The sequence below is a fragment of the Parus major genome, chromosome 26, assembly GCF_001522545.3.
Source record: "Parus major isolate Abel chromosome 26, Parus_major1.1, whole genome shotgun sequence".
In the NCBI taxonomy this organism is placed as follows: Eukaryota; Metazoa; Chordata; class Aves; order Passeriformes; family Paridae; genus Parus; species Parus major.
Window position 1 is genome coordinate 709,252 of NC_031795.1, and position 22,584 is coordinate 731,835.

Genomic DNA, 22,584 nt, shown 5'->3' on the forward strand with positions numbered 1-22,584 from the left:
GGAACAGCATCTTTTCCTTGATCAGATACCCTGAACAGCAGCTTTTCATGAACTGCAGAAGATTGGAGGAGGGTTATTTCTCTTACATATTAAAGAATATTCTGCTGCTCCATTAAGGATACTCCACCTTTGCACTTGGCTTTCTCTTGGTGGTAAGTGCAGACAGCAAGTGTAGAATGGTCCTGGCTCCCTTGGGAGTCCCTGGTGGTGTCAGCACCCACAGCCCTGACTCCTCATCATCAATTGCTTCCTTAGGACCCAGGAGAGGCAAATCACTGCAGGATTCAGTGTAGGAACTGAACATTGATCCCATTATCCTGCTGGTTCTAGCATGGTTCCATCAGAACCAGCAGGCTGGGGACCAGCACATAACAGGAGGAAATTTAAAAGAGTGGCAGGGCTCTTTTATTCCTTTAAACAGGCATTTAACTTCAGAGTTCACTTTATCCAGTGGCTTGAGCCCCTGAAATAAATGACTTTGAGACTTCTGCTTGTGCTTTTCTGGCTGAGGTTCAGGTAAACCAGTCTAAAATAGGGCCAGGAAACACACTGAGGGCTTGAGCCTGTTCCTGGGGGATCCTTTCCCAGTGCCATGCATGTTCCCTGTGTTGTCACATATTTGCCAACTCCTGCACTAGGACTTAGTTACCTGGAATGTGCTTCCTTGGAGGTTTCAAGGCTGGGTTTGTGCATGGCTGCTTGTGAAACAAGCAAATGGAGCAGTGATTGTGTCCTAAATGGGCAGTTTGGGATTTGCACTGAGAATCCTGGAGTGTCCTGACTTGGAAAAGCTCCACAAGGATCATCCAGTCCAGCTCTCCTTGCAGTAAAAATAGCAAGAGCTAGTTGTCCTGGTCCAGGACATGCCTCTGCTTTGACATGAGCAATGTAGCCCAGATGAACATGTTGATAAACCAGGATTGTTTCTTTTTGGAGTGTGTGGATATTGATTTGAGAGGATTTCCTCATTTTTATTCCTTGTTGGGACAGGAATGGATGGATAGTCAGTGCTGCTTGTTTTAGATGGATCATCTGGGAGTCACCTGATTGCTGTAAACAATAGATATGCCCACATCAAGCTATGCAAAAGGATCAAATGTTGGGATTTTGGAGGAATTCTGGACAGGGTGTTTCCCTGTCTAGCAGTGAGGAGCTGTGTTTCTGCCTGGGAATGGATGTGTAGTAAAAAGCTGTTCTTGCACCTCCTGGCCATGCCCTGTGCTTCCCAGTACTCATTTGGATTTGTTATTCCTTGAACAGCAGCTTTCAGTGAGCTGTAAATGCAGCACAGAACGTGCTGGAGCCAGGAATTTGAGGAAGGAGGAATTCCACCCAACTGAAGTGCTGAGACCTGAAAATCAAGATAGTTTTTCTTCTGGCAGCTTCAAAGCAGGGAGCTCTCTGTAAATGCAGGTTTGGGAATGAGTGCAGCAGCTAATCAAGGGCTGTCATTCTCTTCAGCAGCTCATGGGGCTGTAGAACAAACAGGGAAAGTTTCCTGTGTTAGACTCAGGAAAACAAAGAGATACTGCTGAATAAAGAAGTTATTAAGTTCTCTAGGACTCTGCTTTTGCAATGATTACCTCTGTAACTGAGCTGCTTTAGTCTGGCTCCTGGAGCTGCTGCTTTCCCTTCTCATTCCTGCCCTTAGTGAGGCCTCATTGTGTTCACTGGTCCAACTTTTATTCATTGACATTTTGTGGAGCAGTATAATCTGGCTGTAAATACACAGCTTGCCTTGCTTAGAGGGATTCAGTGCTGTACCTAAAACTAACAGAGATCCGTCATTTCAGCATCCCTGCTGTGGGGAGGGAACTGTGTGGGAGAGAGGACAGAGATCAGTGAGAAAAAGTGAAGTTTGAGCAAATTCAGAGGTGGTCCATGTAGGAAGTTTGAGTTACAATTAATTTTTGAAAGTTCTGAAATGAATTTGTTTTAGTTCACAAACTGAAGCTACCCTAAGCTTTAAGGTGTGATTTCCCACAGCATGGGAAGTTCAGCCAGGTATCTGCTTCCAGTAAGCTGCCAGTGAGGGTTGTGTGTTTGATTTAACACCAACACCATTTTTTATTCTCTCTCTTCCCTTCAGGCCTGTATTGATGAGAACCTGGACATGGTGAAGTTCTTGGTAGAAAATGGAGCCAATGTGAACCAGCAAGACAACGAGGGCTGGACCCCTCTGCATGCAGTGGCATCGTGTGGCTACCTGAACATAGCAGAGTGAGTGAGTTTGGGGCTGTTCTGGGGATTTAAAAAACTTCCCTGTGCCTTTCTATTCAGAGCAGGTACACAGGTGGTGAACACTCTGATCCTAGTACAGTGCTTTGGAAAGCAATGCTGAAAATTGGTGCTTTTCTCTTGGTATAGAGTTCTGAAATTTTGAGGATTAAGGTGAAGCCTTCAACTGGTTGCCTTTTGCTGCTGCCATCAGACTTATGATTCATTAGATACTTCAGCTAAAATGCCAAGCAAAAGGAAATGGGACAGTACAGGGATGTGTAGTGAAGGAATTCCTCCCTGTGAGGGTGGTGAGGCCCTGGCACAGGTGCCCAGAGCAGCTGTGGCTGCCCCTGGATCCCTGGAAGTGTCCAAGGCCAGGCTGGACAGGGCTTGGAGCAGCCTGGGACAGGGAAAGGTGTCCCTGCCATGGCAGGGCTGGGCCTGGGTGGGCTTTGAGGTTCCTTCTGATCAAACCAGGCTGGCATTCTGTGACTGCCTTTTCTCACCACAAACTGGGGTGAGCAGCACTGTGGTTAAGTGAGGACTTTCAAGTATATTCACCACTAAACCTCAAGTGCCACATCCACTCATTTTTTGAACACTTCCAGGGACAGTGATTCCACCACTGCCCTGAGAAGCTGGGCCAGGGCCTCACCACTGTTTCCAAAAAGCAATTTCCCCCAATATCCAACCTGAACCTCCCTTGGTGCAGCTTGAGGCGGTTTCCTCTTGTCCTGTCCCTGTTCCCTGGGAGCAGAACCTGATCCCCACCTGGCTGCACCCTCCTGGCAGGGAGCTGTGGAGAGTGAGAAGATTCCCCCAGAGCCCCCTTTTCTCCAGGTTGAACAGCAGCCCTTTATTCTTTACCAGTCATATTGTGCTATATATTAGCCACAGCTACCAGAAAGTTTCCAAAAGCTGAATTAAGGTAACTATTTATAAATGCATTGAAAATCATTTATAAAACCAGGCAACCTCAGCCTCCTATATTTGTGTGCTTAAACACATACTTCTTTTACTTGTCAGAATTTTACTGATTAAAAGATGCAGAAGCCAAAGAAGATGGCTGTTGTTCTTTAATGAACTTTTGATAAAGTTATAAGAGAGCAAATTTAAAATTTGATGATACTTGATGAGGCTGTTTTAAAAATTAGTATAATTTCCTTTTTTAAATACAAGATAATCAACTAGGTTAATGCAAGAAAAGGGGTATTTAAGTAACTATGAAGAAAGAAAAACTGTGAACCTCTGAGCAAGCACCTTGGTTTTACAATACCATTTTTAGTCTGGAAGTTGGCTAAGAATGAGGTGTTCATTTGGTAATTGCACTTGCATGAGGAGGGCAGGTAGTTTGTGTGCTGTTTGGTTGGCTGTGTGATTGCTCTGAAGCCAGCCTGGAGGTGTGATGTGCTGGCCTGGCTGTCCTGGCTGCAGGTTCCTGATCAGCCACGGCGCCAACGTGGCCGCTGTCAACAGCGAGGGCGAGGTCCCGTCCGACATCGCCGAGGAGGCGGCCATGAAGGACCTGCTTCTGGAGCAAGTCAAGAAACAAGGTAAGGGAGGCCTGGAGTGTGTGACAGATGGCACCCTTCAGAGTTTCTGGATGAGAATTCTGCTGCCTGTTGGTGAACAGAGCTGAGATCTGGCCCAGGAAGCAGCAGACTGTCGCTCTATTAGGAGTGGCTGGGAATGAGTAACACAGACTCTCATGGAGTCAATTAGGAGAATGTCTCATAGTTTATTATTTCAGCTCTGTTTTATAGACTGATCCGTGGAAAGTACAGAAAGGAAACTCTTATTGGTTAGCAAACCACTACATTACCACCATTGGTCAGTGGGGCACACACCCCCCAACCTTCCCCTGCAAAGAAAACAAGCGACAGAGAAACAACACCTGTAAGGCTGTCTTCTGTCTTTGAGGATTGTTTTGAATCCTCCCATGAATTTCCCAAGCTAGCTTCCAGGCAGGACTGAGAGAGCTATGTGGCCTGTAATTTCTACAGGCTCTCTGTTTCAGAGTTAGACACAGAGTCCACAGCAGACAAATTTTGCTTTCAGGACAATGGAGCAGATACAGGAGGTTTGTGGTCTCTGTCCTTGGGATTCTTCAAAGCAACACACCACAGTCCTGAAATCTGATTCATCAGATCTAGTCACTTTTAAAGTGAGATGTAATTTTGACCTCTGATATCAATGAAAGGTCTTGTTTCACTAAGGGTTGATAAAACCGAGGTGAGATTTATGGGACTGCCAAAGGCAGGGACCAGGAAATGAATATTCCAGGCCTGGAGTGACATCCTTTATCCTGATCTTTGCCTAAGTTTCTTCTGTCATATCCCCTTTCTCATCAGATGTGCCTGGCTGAGAGCTGCTCTCCAGGCTGTCCCTGCACAAACATCCCTGGCTGAAGAGTAGTTTTGGACTGATGTTAAAATAAGGAAATGCTTTATCAATCTAAAATTTTCTTAATGCTCAGGGAATTCATTTGGGAGTGGTTGAACGTCTGCATGTGTGTGTGAGAAGTTTAAATCATGTCTGTGAATTTCATCAAGAATGTTGGAAAAGGAACCCAAGGAATTCCTGGAACTTCTATCCTTGGACATAGTCAAAGCTCAGCAGCATTTGTGTCTGAGCTGGTTGGTCTGGCTTTGAAGTCATGCTCCTTGGAGCATGTGTTTGGGCTACAGACCCCAAAGACTCTTTCTGGTCTGGATTATTTCATTCCTGCAGCTTTTGGGGGGCTTACTTGCATTGGATTGAATCCAGTCCCTCTGTCAGATACATTCTGACACAAGGTGGTGACTTTATTTTTTAAGGTATAGTTAGGAAGGAATCAGTCCCTCACTGCTTTGTCACCTGTGTTAATGTTCCAGGGCCACCAAATTTGTCAGGCACAACTTGCCTTCAGGGAAGCCAGGTTGGCTGTCACCAATCTTCTTGTTTTCCATGGGTCTTAGCATGGTTTCCAGAAGGATCTATCTGCTCCATGATCCTGCTCTGCACAGAGGACAGGCCAATTGGCCTGTAGTGCCCCAGGTCTTCCTCTTTTCCCTGTTTAAAAATGGGGATTATCTTTCCCATTTTCCAGTCTGTGAGAACTCCACCAGCCTGTCACAACTTCTCAAATACCAGAGTGACTCAGACACTTCCTCCAGCAGCTCCCTTGGGACCCATGGCTGCACCTCACCAGGTTCTGTGGACTTGTGCACCTTCAGCTTCCTGAAATGGCAATAATGTGGTTGAAACCTTACAGGACATCCAGGCAGTGATTCTGCCTCCCCTGCAAGTATTTTGCCTGACATTTTTTGGGATTCTGCTTGCATTGCCTAACCACATTTGTGGCATCCTGCTAAGATGCCCTGAAACAGCCATCTGTCTCCACCGAGAAGATTTTCATCACACACAGTTTAAAGGATCATAACTGCTGGAGGAAATGGGGTGAACTTTAAATAAGCATCTGTCCAGCTCTGCAGTCTGTCCTCAGCAGGGGCTGTGAGCAGATGCTTGCTGCAGACTGTAACAACAGCTCAGGTGTGTGTCATTCCCCTCCCACCTCCAGCCACTGTGCCTCCAGGAATTCCTGAGCCAAGCTGCCTTTCTGTGTACTTGTGAGTGCCCTGTGGCTTTCAGTTTCCTGAGCTAGTGCAGCCCTCCTTGAGAACTCCAGCATGTTCAGCAGTTGTGTGTAACAGCTACAGACTTGTCTAGTCCTAGCTCTGAAGCCAGTTTATTTCTGATCTTTGCAAAATCCTGCAATAGTGGGGCTGACAGCTCAGACTCTGAGTTATGTGTTTTCCTTGGTTCTGTTTTGATCCTAATGCCCCATAATTTAATTGGCAATCATGTCATTCTTATACTGAAAGTAATAATCAAGGACACTTCTTCTTCAGGACCCTTCTTGATGTTTGAGACTTGTCATCTTCTAATTTGTATCTTTGCCTGAGTCAGAGAGTTCTACTCTGATTAATCTTGTTTGGATCGGTATCAATATTTGTGATTGATATATTGGCCTTCTGTGATTTCATTAGTGTGAAAATTCCACTTAGGAAAACAAGTCAAAGTTGGTTTTACCTCTTGTTGGTTTAAGGAGTTGACATAGTCTGTCAGCCAGACACCTCCATCTCCACATCATCCCCCTGCCTCTTCACATCTCCTCCTGCCCCTGCACAGTCACTTAGGCCATCAGAATAGATTTCTTCTGACCTTCTAATGCCAAAATTATTTCAAATTGTGTTTTGTCAGAGTCTGGGGGTTTGCTGCTCAGTGGAATAGCTCAGTACTTCTCTCAGCATGGCTGTCATGGGTGCCCCTGGAGCAGTGCAGGTCCCTGTGTGTGTCACCTGCAGTGTCCTGAGTGTGCAGTGAGCACAGAGCTCACTCACAACACACAACACACCGTGCTCTTGGATACATGTGAGGCTCCTCCAACCTTCTCTGGAGATTACACCCTCACTGCAGGTCAATTCAGTCAGTCAGACTGTTGTTCATGACTGTTGTTTCAGTCTGGGACACAGCCAGTGTAGAACTCAATCCTTCTACCCTGAATGCACAGCTGAACTTTTAATTAATTGGACTGGGTTGCAACTTGCCCAGCTTTCAAAATTTTTAACTCAGTTTTTGAAGTCTCTGTCAGTGACACAGGAGCTCTCCCAGTTCATAGAAGAGGCTTCTGCTGGTTGTTCTGTGAAAGATCAGAAATAGTTTACTAATATTTTATAGCAAATGGAACATAGGGTGATTGTAACAAGTACTTGAGAGCTTTCATCTCTTGTTCATCTCTTCTTCTGTGCTTCACCCCCTTAGGTGTAGACCTAGAGCTGTCAAGGAAAGAAGAGGAGCAGCAAATGCTCCAGGATGCCCGGCAGTGGCTGAACAGTGGGAAAATTGAGGATGTAAAGCAGCCTCGGACAGGAGCCACAGCTCTTCATGTTGCTGCAGCCAAGGGCTATTCTGAAGTCATGAGGTAGGAGCTCCTCCCAGGGCTGATGCATGAAATTAAGGCTGAAGAAAACATCTTGCTTTACATTCAGAGAAATTTGTTCCATACTGAGATTTTCAGGCTGCTGTTTCTCAAAAGGCTCTGTGGTTTTATGTGTCCAGCCACAGGTTCACCAGAAATACACAGGGACTGGAGGATTCCCTTTCATGCCTCCAGGCTTTTTTGAAGTAATGAAAGCTTTTTGAAGAGTGAGGCATCAATTAGGAGGTCTCTAATTTTTCTAATCATGAGGTCTGATTTTTCACTTCTAGAGTAATGGTTTTAGGACTAGCAAGTTAAACAGTATTAGATGACAAAAGTATAATTTTGACAAACAAAGTGACAACACACACTGCATAACAGTCACAAACATGACCAGTCTAGTGGGAAAATGCAGTGTCCACCCCTGTCTCACTGTCCTCTGCCCCTTCATGCTGCTGCTCCTGCAGTGACAGAGGGATTCCAGCACCTGACAGCTCTGCAGCCCTGCCTCTAACCTGATTATTTTCAACATAAACTTGCCCAGTGTAGCATTTCTTGGTAAAAAACATTAATACTGTTACAGGTAATGTCAAATTAGACTTTCCACCAATAAAGCTTTCTTTTCTGCCCTTTATGTGTGGCTGGGGCTGCCCATGAACATACAGCTCATGGAATCCCAGACTAGGTTGGGTTAGGAGAAACCTTAAAGCTCATCCAGTCCCACCCCTGCCTTGAGCAGGGACATCTTCCACCAGCCCAGGCTGCTCCAAGCCCCATCCAGCCTGGCCTTGGGCACTGCCAGGGATGGAGCAGCTGCAGCTTCTCTGGGCAGCCTGTGCCAGAGCCTTCCCACCCTCACAGGGAGGAATTTTTACCTCCTATTTAATCTAACTCTGCCCTCTGTCTGTGTGAATCTATTCCTCCTTGCCTTGTAGATAGTCTTTACAAGGTGTCATGGTTTGACACTGCCCAATGCCAGGCACCCACAGGAGTTGCTCATTTACCCTTCCCTTCCACAGCTGGGCACAGGAGAGAAAAAAATACTGTAGGGTTCATGACTTGAGATTAGGACTGGGAGAAAACACTTTAAGGGCAAAACAGGCTCAACTTAAAGTTGCAAAGTGAATTTATTACTAGAAGAATCTGAAGAGGATAATGAGAAGTAAAATAGGCCTTTAAAGCACCTTTTTTCCCCCAGCCCCTCCCTCCTTCCCACCAGCAGCACAGGGAGACAGGGCATGGGGGTTTGGGCAGTTGGTCACCTAACATCTTCTTCCACTGCTCCTCCTGTGAGACCATGGGGTCCCTCCCATGGTGACAGTTCTCCATGAACTCCTCTGGCATGGGTCCACTCACACAAGCAGCAATCCTCCCAGAACTGCTGCAATGTGAATTCCCCACACAGGCAAACAGCCCTGCCAGAACTGCTGAGCCATGAGTCTGTATTTCCACAGGGTACAGTCCTCCAGGGACAGGCTGCTCCAGCCTGGAAGCATGGTCCTCTCTCCACTGGGTCATCACTGGATCACAGCCTCCTCTCAGGCATCCACCCACTCCTGTGTGGGCTCCTGCAGGGGCTGGGGGGGATCTCTGCATCCCTGTGGATCCCCAGGGGCTGTGGGTGATCTCTCCATCCCTGTGGATCCCTGTGGGCTGTGGGGGGATCTCTCCATCCCTGTGGATCCCCAGGGGCCGTGGGGGATCTCTGCATCCCTGTGGATCCCCAGGGGCTGTGGGTGGATCTCTGCATCCCCCTGGATCCCCAGGGGCTGTGGGTGATCTCTCCATTCCTGTGGATCCCCAGGGGCTGTGGGGGGATCTCTCCATCCCCCTGGATCCCCAGGGGCTGTGGGTGATCTCTCCATCCCCCTGGATCCCCAGGGGCTGCAGGGGTACAGCTGTTTCCCCATGGTCATCACCACGGCCTGCAGAGGAATTTTGGCTCCGGTGCCTGGAGCAGCTCCTCCTTCTCCACTGCCCTTGGTGTCTCTGTGTTGTTTCCCTCTCATGTTCTCAGCTCCTCCTCTTCTCTGACAAGAAAAAAGCTGCACATTCCCACTTAGTTTTGACTTTCTCCTTAAATCTGTTGTCACAGAGGCATTACCACCTGCTCTGACTGGCCCAGCTGTGGCCAGCAGCGTGTCCATCTTCAGAGCAGTGAGGGGTTGGCTCTACAGAAATGGTGGAAGCTTCCAGCAGCTTCTCACAGAGGCCACCTCTGGTCCCTCTGCTACCAAAAACCAGGTTGTGATAACACACAAGCTTACACTGTTGCCCACATTAAAATCCTTTCTGGAACTGTTCATCTATCTTGATCCTAAATTTCATAGTTTTAAGTGATGCTAAAGTGATGTTTTCAACTTGATGTTGAGAAGCTGTTTCATCTCAAGCTCAACTATTTTATTGTACTTCATGTTTCTGATTTGTATTCAGTCATTAGAACTTAATAACTGAGTGATGAGCTGTCTGTGTCTGTACTGTGCCCAAGAACATGAATCTAACACAGCTCATGTGAATAGAAATGTAACATCTCTGGATCTGAGGTGTTGGTCCCATGGCCTGTCAGGGAAGGGTTGTTTATCCAATCCTTGATGAAGTTCAGTGTGTGCAGGATGACTTAGTTCTGGACAGCCTCTCCTTGGCATTAATTGTGGTAATGATAAACACATCTCCCAGCAAGCTGACACTGTTTCACTCCTGTGTATGTGATGGCTGTGCTGCAGTTCAAATCCAGAGCTTTAGTGACTTCAAGCAAAGGGGCTGACAGCCAGGAGCCAGCTAACTCTAAATGAGATGTGCAATCTGGCTGTGACCTTGAGTCTCTCAGCAGCTCTGTTTCTCCCTTCTGCCAGCTGGAAAATCAGCAGAAACTCAGCACCTAATTTACAATTTCTTTCACAGAGAAGCCCACAGCTGCTCTGCTGTGACTGTGTTTTATTTAGCACAGTTGCACATTGGCAAAATCTGCAGGAGTTTCCAAGCTGTTGGTGCCATGTTGGGGTCATGCTGGATTTCCTTCATGCTGTGCAATGGTGGCTCTGGATGGGGGAATTTCCCACAATGGAAATTTTCAGGAGCAGTTGCAGAATTTCCCTGGGATGCTCTTCAATGTTTAAGCAACTTGGATAATAATTTTGATACAGGAGCTTCTCAGTGCTCTCACCTGATCACTGCCACACCAGTGTGCCCATGGGTCTGGAGCTCCAGACTACCCCAAGCCTCCTGTGTTTGTTTTGGTGTTAAATGTTCAAGGTGCTGTGAAACACCAATGTTCTGCTCTGCTGGAGAAGGGAGGGTGGAAGGGGCACAGCAGTGAGGGTAAAGGAAAGGAGATCCCAGGCAAATTCACTTGTGGAATATTTGCTTGAACTGTGCAAGAGCTACTCTGAAAGAGTGCATTTGGGGTTGTTTAATCCAAATGGGGGTTGTTTAGCATACAGATTTTACCTCTGGCAGTGTCACTGCTGCTTCCCTGGCAGTCCTGTTCTCTCTGTGGAGCACCTCACACTGGCCTTGTGCTCTCAGAGAGCCAAGCTCGAGCTGCAGTTCCCAAATGTCCCTGTCCTGGCAGGTGCTGTGCTTGTCCCCTGGCACAGGGACAGCAGTTCCAGTGACACTCTTGGTGTGCTCAGTGCCAATCCAGCCTCCCTCCTGTGCTAGGGCAGGAGTTCAGGCTGGGTCACCAATGCCAGATGAGAAATCAAGGTGTTCTCCCAGTTCAGGACATGCTGAAAGGGTTCCTTATCAGTTTGACATGTTCCAGCAGGTTTTACATCAATGCCACTTTTCACTCATTGCCCTCTCCATTAGTTTCAAGCACATCAAGTGGGATGTTGCTCTGGTTAATAAATGAGTCCAGAAGCTCCTGGCTGTTAGGGAGCCAGGCTGCCCACTTGGTGCCTAACAGGGGGGAAACTGCTTTGTCAGGAAGTCATTCCTGATGGGCAGAGATCAATGCTCCTGCTTTCCTCAGGCTCCTGATCCAGGCTGGCTTTAATTTGAACGTCCAGGACAATGATGGCTGGACTCCACTCCATGCTGCTGCTCACTGGGGAGTGAAGGAAGCGTGTTCCATCCTGGCTGAGGCTCTGTGTGACATGGACATCAGGAACAAGCTGGTCAGTACACAACTAATGCAGGGCACTCTATAGCCAGGTTAATATCAACTGTTGCCTGCTGCATGGTCATGGAATCATAGAACCCCAGAGAGGTTTGGATTCAGAGGAACCTTAAAGCTCATCTCATTCCACCCCCTGCCAAGGGCAGGACACCTTCCACCAGCCCAGGCTGCTCCAAACCCCACCCAACCTGGCCTTGGACACTGCCAGGGGTGCAGCAGCTGCAGCTGCTCTGAGTAACCTGTGCCAGGGCATCACCACCCTCACAGCCAAAGAGTCCTTCCCAATATCCCATCTATCCCAGCCCTCTGACAGTCAGAAACAATTCCCCCTTGTCCTGTCCCAGGTCCCTCTCCAGCTCTCCTGGAGCCCCTTTAGGCACTGGAAGGGGCTCTGAGCTCTCCCTGGAGCTGTCTCTTCTCCAGGTGAGCACCCCCAGCTCTCCCAGCCTGGCTCCAGCCCTGGGTTCAATTTCAGTGGCCTCCTCTGGATTCTTTCCAGCAGGTCCATGTCTGTCCTGAGATGGGAGCTCCAGAGCTGGACACAGATCCAGGTGGGGTCTCATAAGAGATCCAACATCATGATCCAGCTGCATGACAAAGTCACAGCTGTTCTCCTTGCCTGTGCACTGGATAATTTAAATACATCAGTAAATGAAGAAACCTGACTGGCAGAAGGCAGAAAAGATTTCAAATATTATGGGAAACATGACCTGATTAAGACTGAGCTTGTAAGGAGGGCTGGTGTGTGCCATCCTGAGAGTGTAACCCTGAGAAATCAAATGGCAGGAAAGAAATAGTCTTGGAGTGCAAAATATACTAATATTAAGGTATAAGGCACTGGAAAGAAGTGAAACCATGAGGAACTGGCAGCTTTAAATCCTCTCTGTTCTGCATATTGGTAAAAAAAAAGGAAATTGAAGATTTGTGAGACTTGAGTGAAGAAAAATAGGATGAAAGTAAAGGAGCAAAAACATTTCTCTTCCTTTCCAATAGTTCCAGGTTTTTCCTTGAAGAGCCCTTGGATTTTCAAGGGCTTGTCCAGGGCTGCTCTTGGTGTTCCCATCCCTGCTGGGTTGTCCACACTGGTCTGTGAGGTGTTTCCCACTGGACACTTGTGCTGTGGCAGGCTCTGGGGGAGGAGAGGAGGTTGGATGTGCTTGGAGGAGCACCAGGGATGAAGGCAGGAGGCTGTGATAAGAGAGGGCCCTGTTTGTTCAGGTGTATCCAGCTGTGCTGGAAACTGCTGGAACACAAATGCCCCATGAGGAGGAGTCCTTTCAGCCTGGTGAGCTCTTTGGCACCCAAAATATGGGGAATCTTTTCTGTTTAAATGCCATCAGGTGCTTTTGCAAAGTGTTTGGGCTGTGTATGGTGTCTTGTATCATGCCATACTTGAAAAGGAACAGTTGCAGCTGTATTTGCTGCATTTCCTGCACCTTCCAATCCAGAACTGTCTCTTTATTAGGTCAGATGGACGAGGCTACCTTTTGTTTTTTGACCTGCAGCCATCAGGTTTCAGGTTGTTAATGAAATGGCATTTAGATCTTTAATTATGGTGAAAATGAAACCAGTTTCTTGGTTTGAGCCCTAGAGTATTTTTGTGGCTTGTTTTACTTTATAAATGCCCATGGATGTGGAAATGGATCCCAAATTTTTTGGCTTGCTGCCAGCCTTTCAGAATGTTTAAATACATGATAAAATAACACAGAACCAGGAATATCCTGAGCTGGAAGGGACCCACAAGGACCATCCAGTCCAACCCCTGGCCCTGCACAGACACCCCAACAATCCCACCCTGAGCATCCCTGAGAACCAAACACTCCTGGAGCTCTGGCAGCCTCAGGGCTGTGCCCATTCCCTGGGGAGCCTGGGCAGTGCCAGCACCCTCAGGGGGAAGAGCCTTTCCCTGATATCCAACATAAGAAGAGGTTGATCACACACCCTCTCAGTACAAGAGTGTCCTTTTTAGAATCTTGGAAACTCAAGCATAGTCCTGGCTGTTGAATTTGAGCAGCAGCAACCAGGGAGCTGCCTTGCCCTGGTAAAAGCTGCTCAGTGAACATAAACATGGTCTTGGAGATCTTTTCTGAGATGATTCTGTGATTCCATGATCACTGTCACAGGGGTTTCCTTGCTCTCAAGTGAAACAGTGTCACTTTCCATCTGGGGAGGGAGGATGTGGAGCAAATGCACTGGGAAATAGCATTTTCTGGAATATTACCACTGTGCTATCTCAGATATCCTCTTGTGTTCTCTCACTGCACCAGGGCCAGACACCCTTTGATGTTGCTGACGAGGGGCTTGTGGAGCATTTAGAAATGCTGCAGAAGAAGCAGACTGTGGTGAGTTTCTGGAGATCATTTTCCACCTCTCCAATTACCATTTCACACACAGGTGTTCTCCAAGACATATGGTGCCAACAGATGCAGGGAGCTGAGCCCCAGCTATTTTCTTGAGTTACTCATTTGCAATACTTAAGCACAGCAATATTTTTAATAGTTAGAAATCTGGATGACTGCAGCAAGGAGGTCAGCAGTGTGATGGCATGCAGACTTCTGGGGACTGCTAAGGAATTTGTGTTCATCTTTGTTGTTCCCCTGCAGGTGCTTTGTTGGCTGGCAGAGCATCAAACTGCTCTGTTCCTACTGAGTGCTTAGCCAGGTCAGCTTTGTGTTTGCATCCAGGGAAACACACTGGCAGTGCTGAGAAAGAGATCTGTTACCATGTCTGCCTTTCTTACAACTGGGAGGCTTTGGATTGAGGAAGAAGAAATTATAAACTTCAGGGAATTCTAGACTGAAAAAATGGGTGGTTTCAAAACCATATTAAATTGCCATTTCATAGTGCAGTGGAGGTACTGGAAGAGATTATAAAACAAAAGTTGACATAAAGGAAAGCAAAATATATCTTGTTCAAAGTAAGGGCAGTTGTCAAGCCAGAAAGTTGGGTTTGGATTGCATTTTTTCCTAATTCATCTGGTCTGCTCAATGATCTCATTTGGGTGCTTCCAGAAAACAAGCCAAAAAAGAATTCAAAAAGAATTAAAAATCTGTAAGTGACACTTACAACTTTGGGTACAGAAACAGACAGAATGGGAACACTGTTGATAAACCCCAGGAAAGTATTTTCAGGAACTGCCAGTGTGGGTGGTTAAAACTCCAGCTCAGATCACAACACAGCTGCTGCCATCCTCAAATAGCAGCTTTAGTATTCAGGAACTTCTTAAAAATTAATCAGCTTCTCCCTAAATGTCATGTTGATAAATACTATCAGGGTTGTATTTTGGATTCCCCTCTCTCTCACTACTGAGGATTTTGCAGATAACTGCACTTCTTAAAAGAAAAGAAAAAGAAGACTTTTTTGGGGTGACTGCTCACCCATTTTTAGGGCTGCTTTGCAGGGCTAAACCCCCCTGTTCTCTATATAGAAGCTCTATATAAAGGCCTTTAAATCCATTTATTCAGTGTCAAACTGGGCAGAAGAATCCAGATTTTATCACACTTTTTTTTTTTTTTAGTGGACAGGATTTTTTAGTGGAAAAGCCAATTTATCATCTGTTTATCATGTGCCATTTTTATCACTTAAAAATAGGAAACTTATATTTGTTAAGGATGAAACAGGCAGTTTCATGACATTATTTCTCTTCCAAAATGGCTTTCAAATCAGGTATTTTTTTCAGTCTAAAGCAGAGCACTGTGCCACCCCTGCTAAAAGATCTAATGCTGTTATTGGAAAGCAGGGGGGATTTTTGTTTGCTGGAAGCAATTAATTTGGTTTGAGTTTGGAATTTTTTCCCAGTTGCTGAATTTCTGTGAATGGAGCAGGCTTTTTCCTGCACTTCCTTTTGCTGTGCTCCAGCAGTTTGATCAGTTTAACAATGTTGTACCCCAAATTTTTGCTCTTCACTGGAATCCACACAGCTTTTCCCACTTCACAGGGTGCCCAGAGCAGCTGGGGCTGCCCCTGGATCCCTGGAAGTGTCCAAGGCCAGGCTGGACAGGGCTTGGAGCAGCCTGGGACAGTGGAAGGTGTCACTGCTCAAGGCAGGGGCTGGGACTGAATGAGCTTTAAGGTCCTTTCCAACCCAGGTAATTCTGGGATTCTATGATGCACAATTTACAGCACTTTTACTTCCTTTGTCTGTTGTCAAAAGAAAAAGAATAACCTGGTGAGCTATGACACAACAGAGTCAACCTTAAACTGACCCCCTAACTCCCATCCATACTTCTGCCTCAGCTGTTTCTGTACTTCTGGAAGGTACAAAACAATTTTTGGGTGCACTGATGGTGGTAAAATCAATATTGCTGCTCCCTAGACAAAATATTTCAATTCCTGTGTGACCCCAGGTATTCCCATGCAATGACTTTGTGCATTTGAGAGATTTAAGAAGTGACCCATCCTTCCATGAGTTCCCTGGTTGCCTGTACAGGGCTGGCTTGAATGCTTTCCTCTGAAAGCCAGTAAAAATAGCCACAAAGGCAGCAGATTTGTAGCTGAATCTATCCTGATTTCATGGGCACACACACATGTGGACAGACCTCCACAGAATCCAGAATGGTTTGGGCTGGAAGTGACCTTAAAGCTCATCCAGTCCACCCCCTGCCATGGGCAGGGACATCTCCCACTGTCCCAGGCTGCTCCAAGCTCTGTGTCCCTGGCCTTGGGCACTTCCAGGGACGGGGGAGCCACCAGGACCTCTCTGGGCAGCAGTCAGTGTTCATCCCTGGCCTCAGCAGGGGCAGCTGCAGGTGCCTTTGAGGGTTTTATTGAGTGGCAGCAGCGTTCCAAGGACATGCTGGGTGCTGTGCCCTGCTGGAGCTCCAGTCCAAGGCTCACAGTGCCCTTGGGGATGTGCTGCTGTTCAAGTGGCTTCTAACACAAATGTGCAGTGGTTTAGTCTCACTAGGCTGGGCTGACCTTGTTCTGTGCTGCTCACTAGGTTATGCTGATGGGGCTGGTTAATGTCTGTCCTCATTTTCTCTCTCCCATCTTCCTGGACTTTCCAACAGCTGCGAAGTGAGAAGGAGACAAGGAATAAGCTGATTGAAGCTGACATGAATGGGAAGCCTCAAAACAGATTCTTCACCAAGTAAGTCTTTCCATTTTAGCTGAAAAGAAATTGCCCAGAAAGTAATGGGAGAGCAGCTTCATCTCTCACACCCAGCTGGCCTCAGCTGGGTCAAAAACTATTCACAGCCTTTTATTTCATGCATTTTTTTAAAATCTGAGTATTCTCAGATACAGTTTTAGTTGTGTCTTAACATACCCAGTGAGTGGTGGAACGAGAGCTTTGGGCTGGGGTTTGGTTCTCCAGCTCCTGCTCTGTCTGAGGATTGATCAGATCTTTGGGCTGAGAACTGCACCTCTGTAGGCACAGAGCCCAACTGCTGCATTGTGTGGCACTGGAAAAGGAGAGATTACATTTTTGTGGATGGAAAAGTGCTTGCAGAATTAGAAAATGTGAGACTGGCAGTGGAATCCGTGGCAAATTGGCCATGGTGGAAGTGCTGGAGTGTTCAATCTGTAGGTAGATTTTATCCTTTGCTTGTTCTGTATGTAGTAAATCATGTCTGTGTGCTCCTGAGAAGTACAGCTCAGATAACCTGCTTGCCTCAAAACTTCCTGTTCTGCAGCAAAGAGAAGATTCTTTATGAGGAAGACACAATGAAGTCTGTGGAAACTGAGGAAGAGAACAAGGACTCAAGCAGTTCTAGTTCTGAGGAGGAAGAAGCTGAAGATGAAGTTTCAGAATCAGATGCTGAAAAGGAGTCAGGTAAGACTTACTACAGCCTTGGATTTAATAACTAGCCTAGCTGTTATCATTATTAATGTTGTTATTGTTGTTGTTATTAATTAAATAACTAGATGTTAAGGGCATGCTGAAAGTTTTACTTCCAGTGTACAGAATTTGGAGAAATCTGGAGCTATGGTGATAAAAGAGCTGATTCCAATTCTGACTCCCAGGTCAGCAAAATTATTTTTAAAAAAATAAATCTTTCAGATCCTATTTTAATTCATACTTCCAGCTCACATGTATTGAAGATAACACATTTTCCATAGCTTGTTCTTAAGCAGGGTTTTTTTCTTGGCCCAATTCAAGAAGAATCCTTCAGGTACTGCAGGATGGTAGGGAAGCAGGTGAAGGTGTAGGAAGACAATATCCTATTGTGTTTGGATCAGTCTGAAGTGAAGGGCTGGAGCTGTTCTGGGTAATCACAGAGGTGAGGAACTTCTGGGCTGTGATGAATAATGATTTCAAAAAATAGTGGAAAATCAGGATTAAGTGCACAGAGTCACAGTAGCATTTACATTATAATATATTGCTGGAATCTTACTCTCATTCCTTTTCCATAATTTCTGTGTCTTCCTTAATTAGTTTTAGAAGTGTTTATGTGCAGCACAGAAAGTTTAATACAGATACTTTATTTTACAGTAAGCCAAGACTTAATACTCTGCAAACACAAATGGATCTTGGACTATGATGTGTTTAATGATTAAACTATTAACATCAACTTACTTGGTCTATATCCAATATACTAAGAAATAGGCCCTGAGAAGTGTAGTTTAAAGTTTTGTTGTGCTTCTGTGCCCATGGAATTGTCACCTGTGTTAGGATTGTGTCAGTTAATGTTGTCTGGGGCAGGGTGGGAAATCCTGGCTGGGCTCTGCAGAGATGCTGCACTAGCTGGGTGGGCATGGCAGTCACACAGGGAAATGATCTTGGGGTTTTAAATCAAGCAAGTCTAGTGGACATGTCAGTAGTAGAAAGAGACACACAGTACAGGTCATATATATTCTCTCCATAAATCAGATTATATACATATTTATATAAATACAAATTATTGCTATCTAGCTGGGTGCCAGTGCTTGTAATCCTTGTAAAGATGATGGTAATTTGACCAAAACAATTCAAATGTTTGCACATCTCTAAGACCTGGAGCTGTGTGGGGTTTAACTGAGTCAGGAACAGCCCAAGATCCTTCAGCAAGGAAAGGTCTACAGTGTTCATCATTAAATTTTGTGTTAAAGGTCTTTTTATTGCATTAATTCACTGACCAAAGGACATTATAGGTGTCTGGGTGAAACCACTGAAGCTAATAGAGATTTGAGACAAGAATCATTTAGGTAATGATTCAGCTTCAGGCTTTGTTACCTCTGCTCTCCTTTCCCAAGAAGATTATTGGGTCCTTTGAGAAATTCCCATCAGAATTGAAGCCCCACCTTGTAAAGTTCTGAAATCCCTGGTAAAATGGGTGTGGACTTGGGCAGTGGGATGGAGACAGAGCTATCACCTGCTGCATATGTGAGTGGGGGGTCACACCTTTGGTTCTCTTTTTATCTTATTCTGTAAGATAACAGCATCAGCCCACATTATAGGAGAACTCCAGAGAGAAGTTGGGTTTTTCATTTTGGTAATGAAAATAGTAAATGTCACAGTATTAGTGATTTCAGAGTCAGACAGTGGTAATCCTGGGCTGGTCCCCCAGCATGGGCAGCAGGGCAGGGGGGATTCTGCCCCACTCAGGTGAGACCCCACCTGCAGAGCTGCCTCCAGCCCTGGGCTGCCAGCACAGGAAGGACGTGGAGCTGCTGGAGAGAGTCCAGGGGAGGTGCCAGGATAATCAGAGGGACAGAGCAGCCTCTGCTGTGAGGAAAAGCTGGGAGAACTGGGATTGCTCAGCCTGGAAAAGAGAAGCTTTGGGGTGAGCTCACTGTGACCTCCCAGGGCTTGAAGGGAACCTGCAAGGAAGCTGAAGAGAGATTGTTCACAAGGGCCTGGAGTGCCACAACAAAGGGAATGGCTTCAAACTGACAGAGAGTAAGTTTAGATGGGATATTAGGAAAAAAATCCTCCCTGTGAGGGTGGGGAGGCCCTGGCACAGGTGCCCAGAGCAGCTGTGGCTGCCCCATCCCTGGAAGTGCCCAAGGCCAGGTTGGACAGGTCTTGGAGCAACCTGGGATAGTGGAAGGTGTCCTGCCCATGGCAGGGGGTGGAATGAGATGGGCTTTGAGGTTCCTTGCAGTTCAAACCAATCTGGGATTCTGTGGCTCTGGTCAACATTTTACATGCTACATTTTACAGGAGACATTGGTATGAAAACATGAATATTTTTCCCTTATTCATCTTCATTTTCTGTAATATTCCCATACCTTTATCATTCTGAGCAGTGCTGGACATACAGATTATGACTTGTTCTAAAGTGTTCAAAGTCCAGATTAAAAAAAAAAAACAACTGAGTGCTCTTTTTAAACCTAAAAATTCCAATCCCTTTAGTAGCTGAGCATAAAGCAGGACATGCAGAAGCTGACACTGTAACACACAAGTTTATTTTGAGGTGTGTTTAGAAGAGTCTCAGGTTGTGATTAATTTGTTGAATTTGCAGAGACTGTGGGAGGAAGAAATTGGATGAGGGAAGCAGTGGAATTGTTGGAAGGCTTCAGAGTAATATGTTTCTTATAATCTGTAAGAAATTTGTGTTCTTCAGACAAAGGAAGCTAAGAGCATTAAAGTCACTTCATTCATTTTGAATACAATTAATTTGGCATTGACCTCTTGTAAACAAGAGAAAGATCAGTATAAAATTCTATGATTATCTGTTCTGGGAACTATTACAATATGAAATTATTGGGAATTATAGCAAGCCATGGAAGCTTTTAGTGTTGTTTTGTTTAAAAACCAACCAAACAAAAACTCTTATCCAAAAACCCTTACAAAAAAGAAATTAGAAACCTAAATTTTTACTCTTACCAAATTTGTTTTGTGGAGACTGAACACTCCAGGAGTGTTTGGACAAGGCTCTCAGGGGTGCACAGGGTGGGATTGTTGGGGTGTCTGTGCAGGGCAGGGGTTGGACTCAGTGATCTGTGTGTTTGTCCTTTCAGCTCAGGAGGTTGCATGATTCTTTCTTTGTGTTTGTGACAGGCTCTGTCAGTCCTGCTATAACTCCCTGTTATTTTAAGATGTTTCTCTTGGCTTGCTCTTTTCTGTGTCCTTTGAATCCTTATTTTCCTAGTACTGAGGATATTTATTACAGAAGGATTGATCTTCATGCTCCAAGGTGCCATCCTCCCAGATGCTCCATCCCAAACTGCTCCAAATGTGTAACAGCAGATTTTTACTCCCTGCACATACATTATGTGCTAGAATTGTTTGTGTGCTTGTGCTTAAAATGACTTTATTTTTTCCAAGACATGACTGTGTGAGCATTCACAGCTGTAAGGAAAGCTTTGGTGGGTGTAAGTACATCATCTCTCAGGCAGGTTCCATGTGCCTGGGTTGATGGTGAATAGTTTGTCTGCAGCCTGGGCTTTCCTGACAAGTGAACCTATTGCCTGAGTCACACTTTCTGCTTGCTCTCCTCCTGCTAATGTAGTGGATGTTCTTCTGTCAAGCATGTGCACAGATACAGAAAAATAAACGTGATACTGGACAGCTGCACTTGCATAACAAGCAGGGAGCCAGCTGTGAGCTTGGACAAGGGTTGCTTAGCTTGCTTGGAGTCCATTAAGGGCTTTTGATGGTCAGCAGTCCTGGCTTCCTGTACAAAAATGGATTTTGCTGCAGAATACCAGAGATTCTGTCCAGCCAGTGCAGAGAGCTGTACACTGAAACCAGCACTGGGCACTTAGGGCCATGGGCTGTACCACACTTGTGCTGCAGCAGGAACAGCAAGTGCCACTTTCCATCCCAAGATTTACCAGGGAAGAAATTCCCAGACAGGAAACAAAACTGTGAAAAACAAAAAAAACCTGTGGTCCTCTTTATGGTGCTTTCTGCAAAGATTTTGCTTGTCTGTGAGGGTCAAGTACAAAAGCTTTGCCTGGCAAATGTATCCATCCTATTCTTTAGGAAGTGGGAAGCTCCTTTGCAGAAGGCACTGACATCCCTGTGATCCAAGGAGACAGCACTGAACTGGAGTGCAGACCACACTCTGTGTAGAGAGGGCCCTCAGAAGTGCAATACTGAAACATTTGGTTTCTCTTCTTGTTTAAAATTGTAGAGAGAAAGGAAGAGCCCTTTGCCAACCACTCCAGCCGTGAATCCAGGCCCAGCATCACTGAGCAAATGGCACCAGCTGAGCCAAACTCCTTCACTGCGTCTGCCAGAAGAGTAAGTGAATTTGGAATCAATGGGGACTCCAGCAGTGCTCAGAAGCAGAAGGTGTTACTGGGAGATGGATGCTCTGAAAACAGTCTTCAGAGGACTTTGACTTGAATTTAGAAAAGCCTGGTAGTACGAAATTCTGATAAAGATGTGTGTTAACAGCAGTGTAGGGACAATATGGTTCTTCCTGAATCTCTGATCCTCCAGAGCAAATTGTGGTGAAGAAACCCAGCTTACAGCACATGCTCTGTGTGCTGTCAGTTCTGGAGGGGCTAGTGCCAGTGTGTCCTCAACACATCTGTCACCAGAGCTGATTCCTGCCTGTGTGCCTGTGGTGAGTTTGGCACCGTCATCCAAAGTGCTCTGACTTGCCAAAGCCAGTTGAGTCAGTGGTATGATGTTAGCAGCAAGCAGAGGGTAGTTTGCATGTGGCTGGCTGGGTGAAGCCCAGGTGAAGTGGTGAATGAAATCTTTTGTGAATCCTCCTGCTGTCAGATCACTCAGCTAGATGGCACCAGGAGACTGCTCTGCACAGGACTCCTGTCGTGTGCCACTGCTTTCTTTTTGCACCAGACTGTGGAGAAAACAGCACAGACACCTGGCCCAGGGCTGAAGCACTCAGTGCTTCTCAGAGGGAAATGTTTTCTGCTTGGGCACAATTTTTTGTTTTTGGGATGTAACTGAGTGTAACCAAGATCAAATGAAACAGAGCTCCTCTGGGCATTGCTCAGCTCAGGCTGGCTTAGCAGGGGAACTGTTAGAGGTAGAAGGATGCTGGGAAGTGTGAGCACTTCAGTTATCCTTTTCCCAGCTGCACAGGTTTGGTCTCACTCCTTTAACACAGAATAAGGGTGTTAGGATGTAGAAGCTGGCCTTTGAGCAGAGCAGTTACTGATTTCACCTCAGTCACTTAAGATCAGCTTCTTTACCTTCTCTCACCCATTTGATTTTTCTGCAATTCTCTTTGACACACCTGGCTTTAGAATGTGTTGCCTTCTGTTAGGGGAGTTATTAGTGTGTGCTGTTCCTGCATTGTTCAGAATTTACAGATGCAGCTTTTGCTGTGGTTTTGAGCTCTCTCTGAGGAAAGCATCAGAATGACATGGAAATGTTAGAGCAGTGTAGCTCAGTAGATTGGCAGTGCTGGAAGTGGTGGAGTACAGATTAACTCCTTGCATC

General features: G+C 46.0%; 1 protein-coding gene across 1 annotated transcript in view; it reads left to right on the forward strand.

Annotated features, from left to right (window-relative positions):
* Positions 1 to 22,584, forward strand: part of LOC107214882 (protein phosphatase 1 regulatory subunit 12B) — a 96,902-nt gene that overhangs the window by 35,340 nt on the left and 38,978 nt on the right. The window contains exons 3-10 of the mRNA XM_033519838.1: positions 2,090 to 2,220; positions 3,655 to 3,773; positions 7,024 to 7,183; positions 11,154 to 11,298; positions 13,568 to 13,642; positions 16,310 to 16,389; positions 16,934 to 17,073; positions 21,302 to 21,411. Of these exons, the coding sequence (XP_033375729.1) occupies positions 2,090 to 2,220; positions 3,655 to 3,773; positions 7,024 to 7,183; positions 11,154 to 11,298; positions 13,568 to 13,642; positions 16,310 to 16,389; positions 16,934 to 17,073; positions 21,302 to 21,411 (960 nt within the window). The remainder of the gene's footprint in view (positions 1 to 2,089; positions 2,221 to 3,654; positions 3,774 to 7,023; positions 7,184 to 11,153; positions 11,299 to 13,567; positions 13,643 to 16,309; positions 16,390 to 16,933; positions 17,074 to 21,301; positions 21,412 to 22,584) is intronic.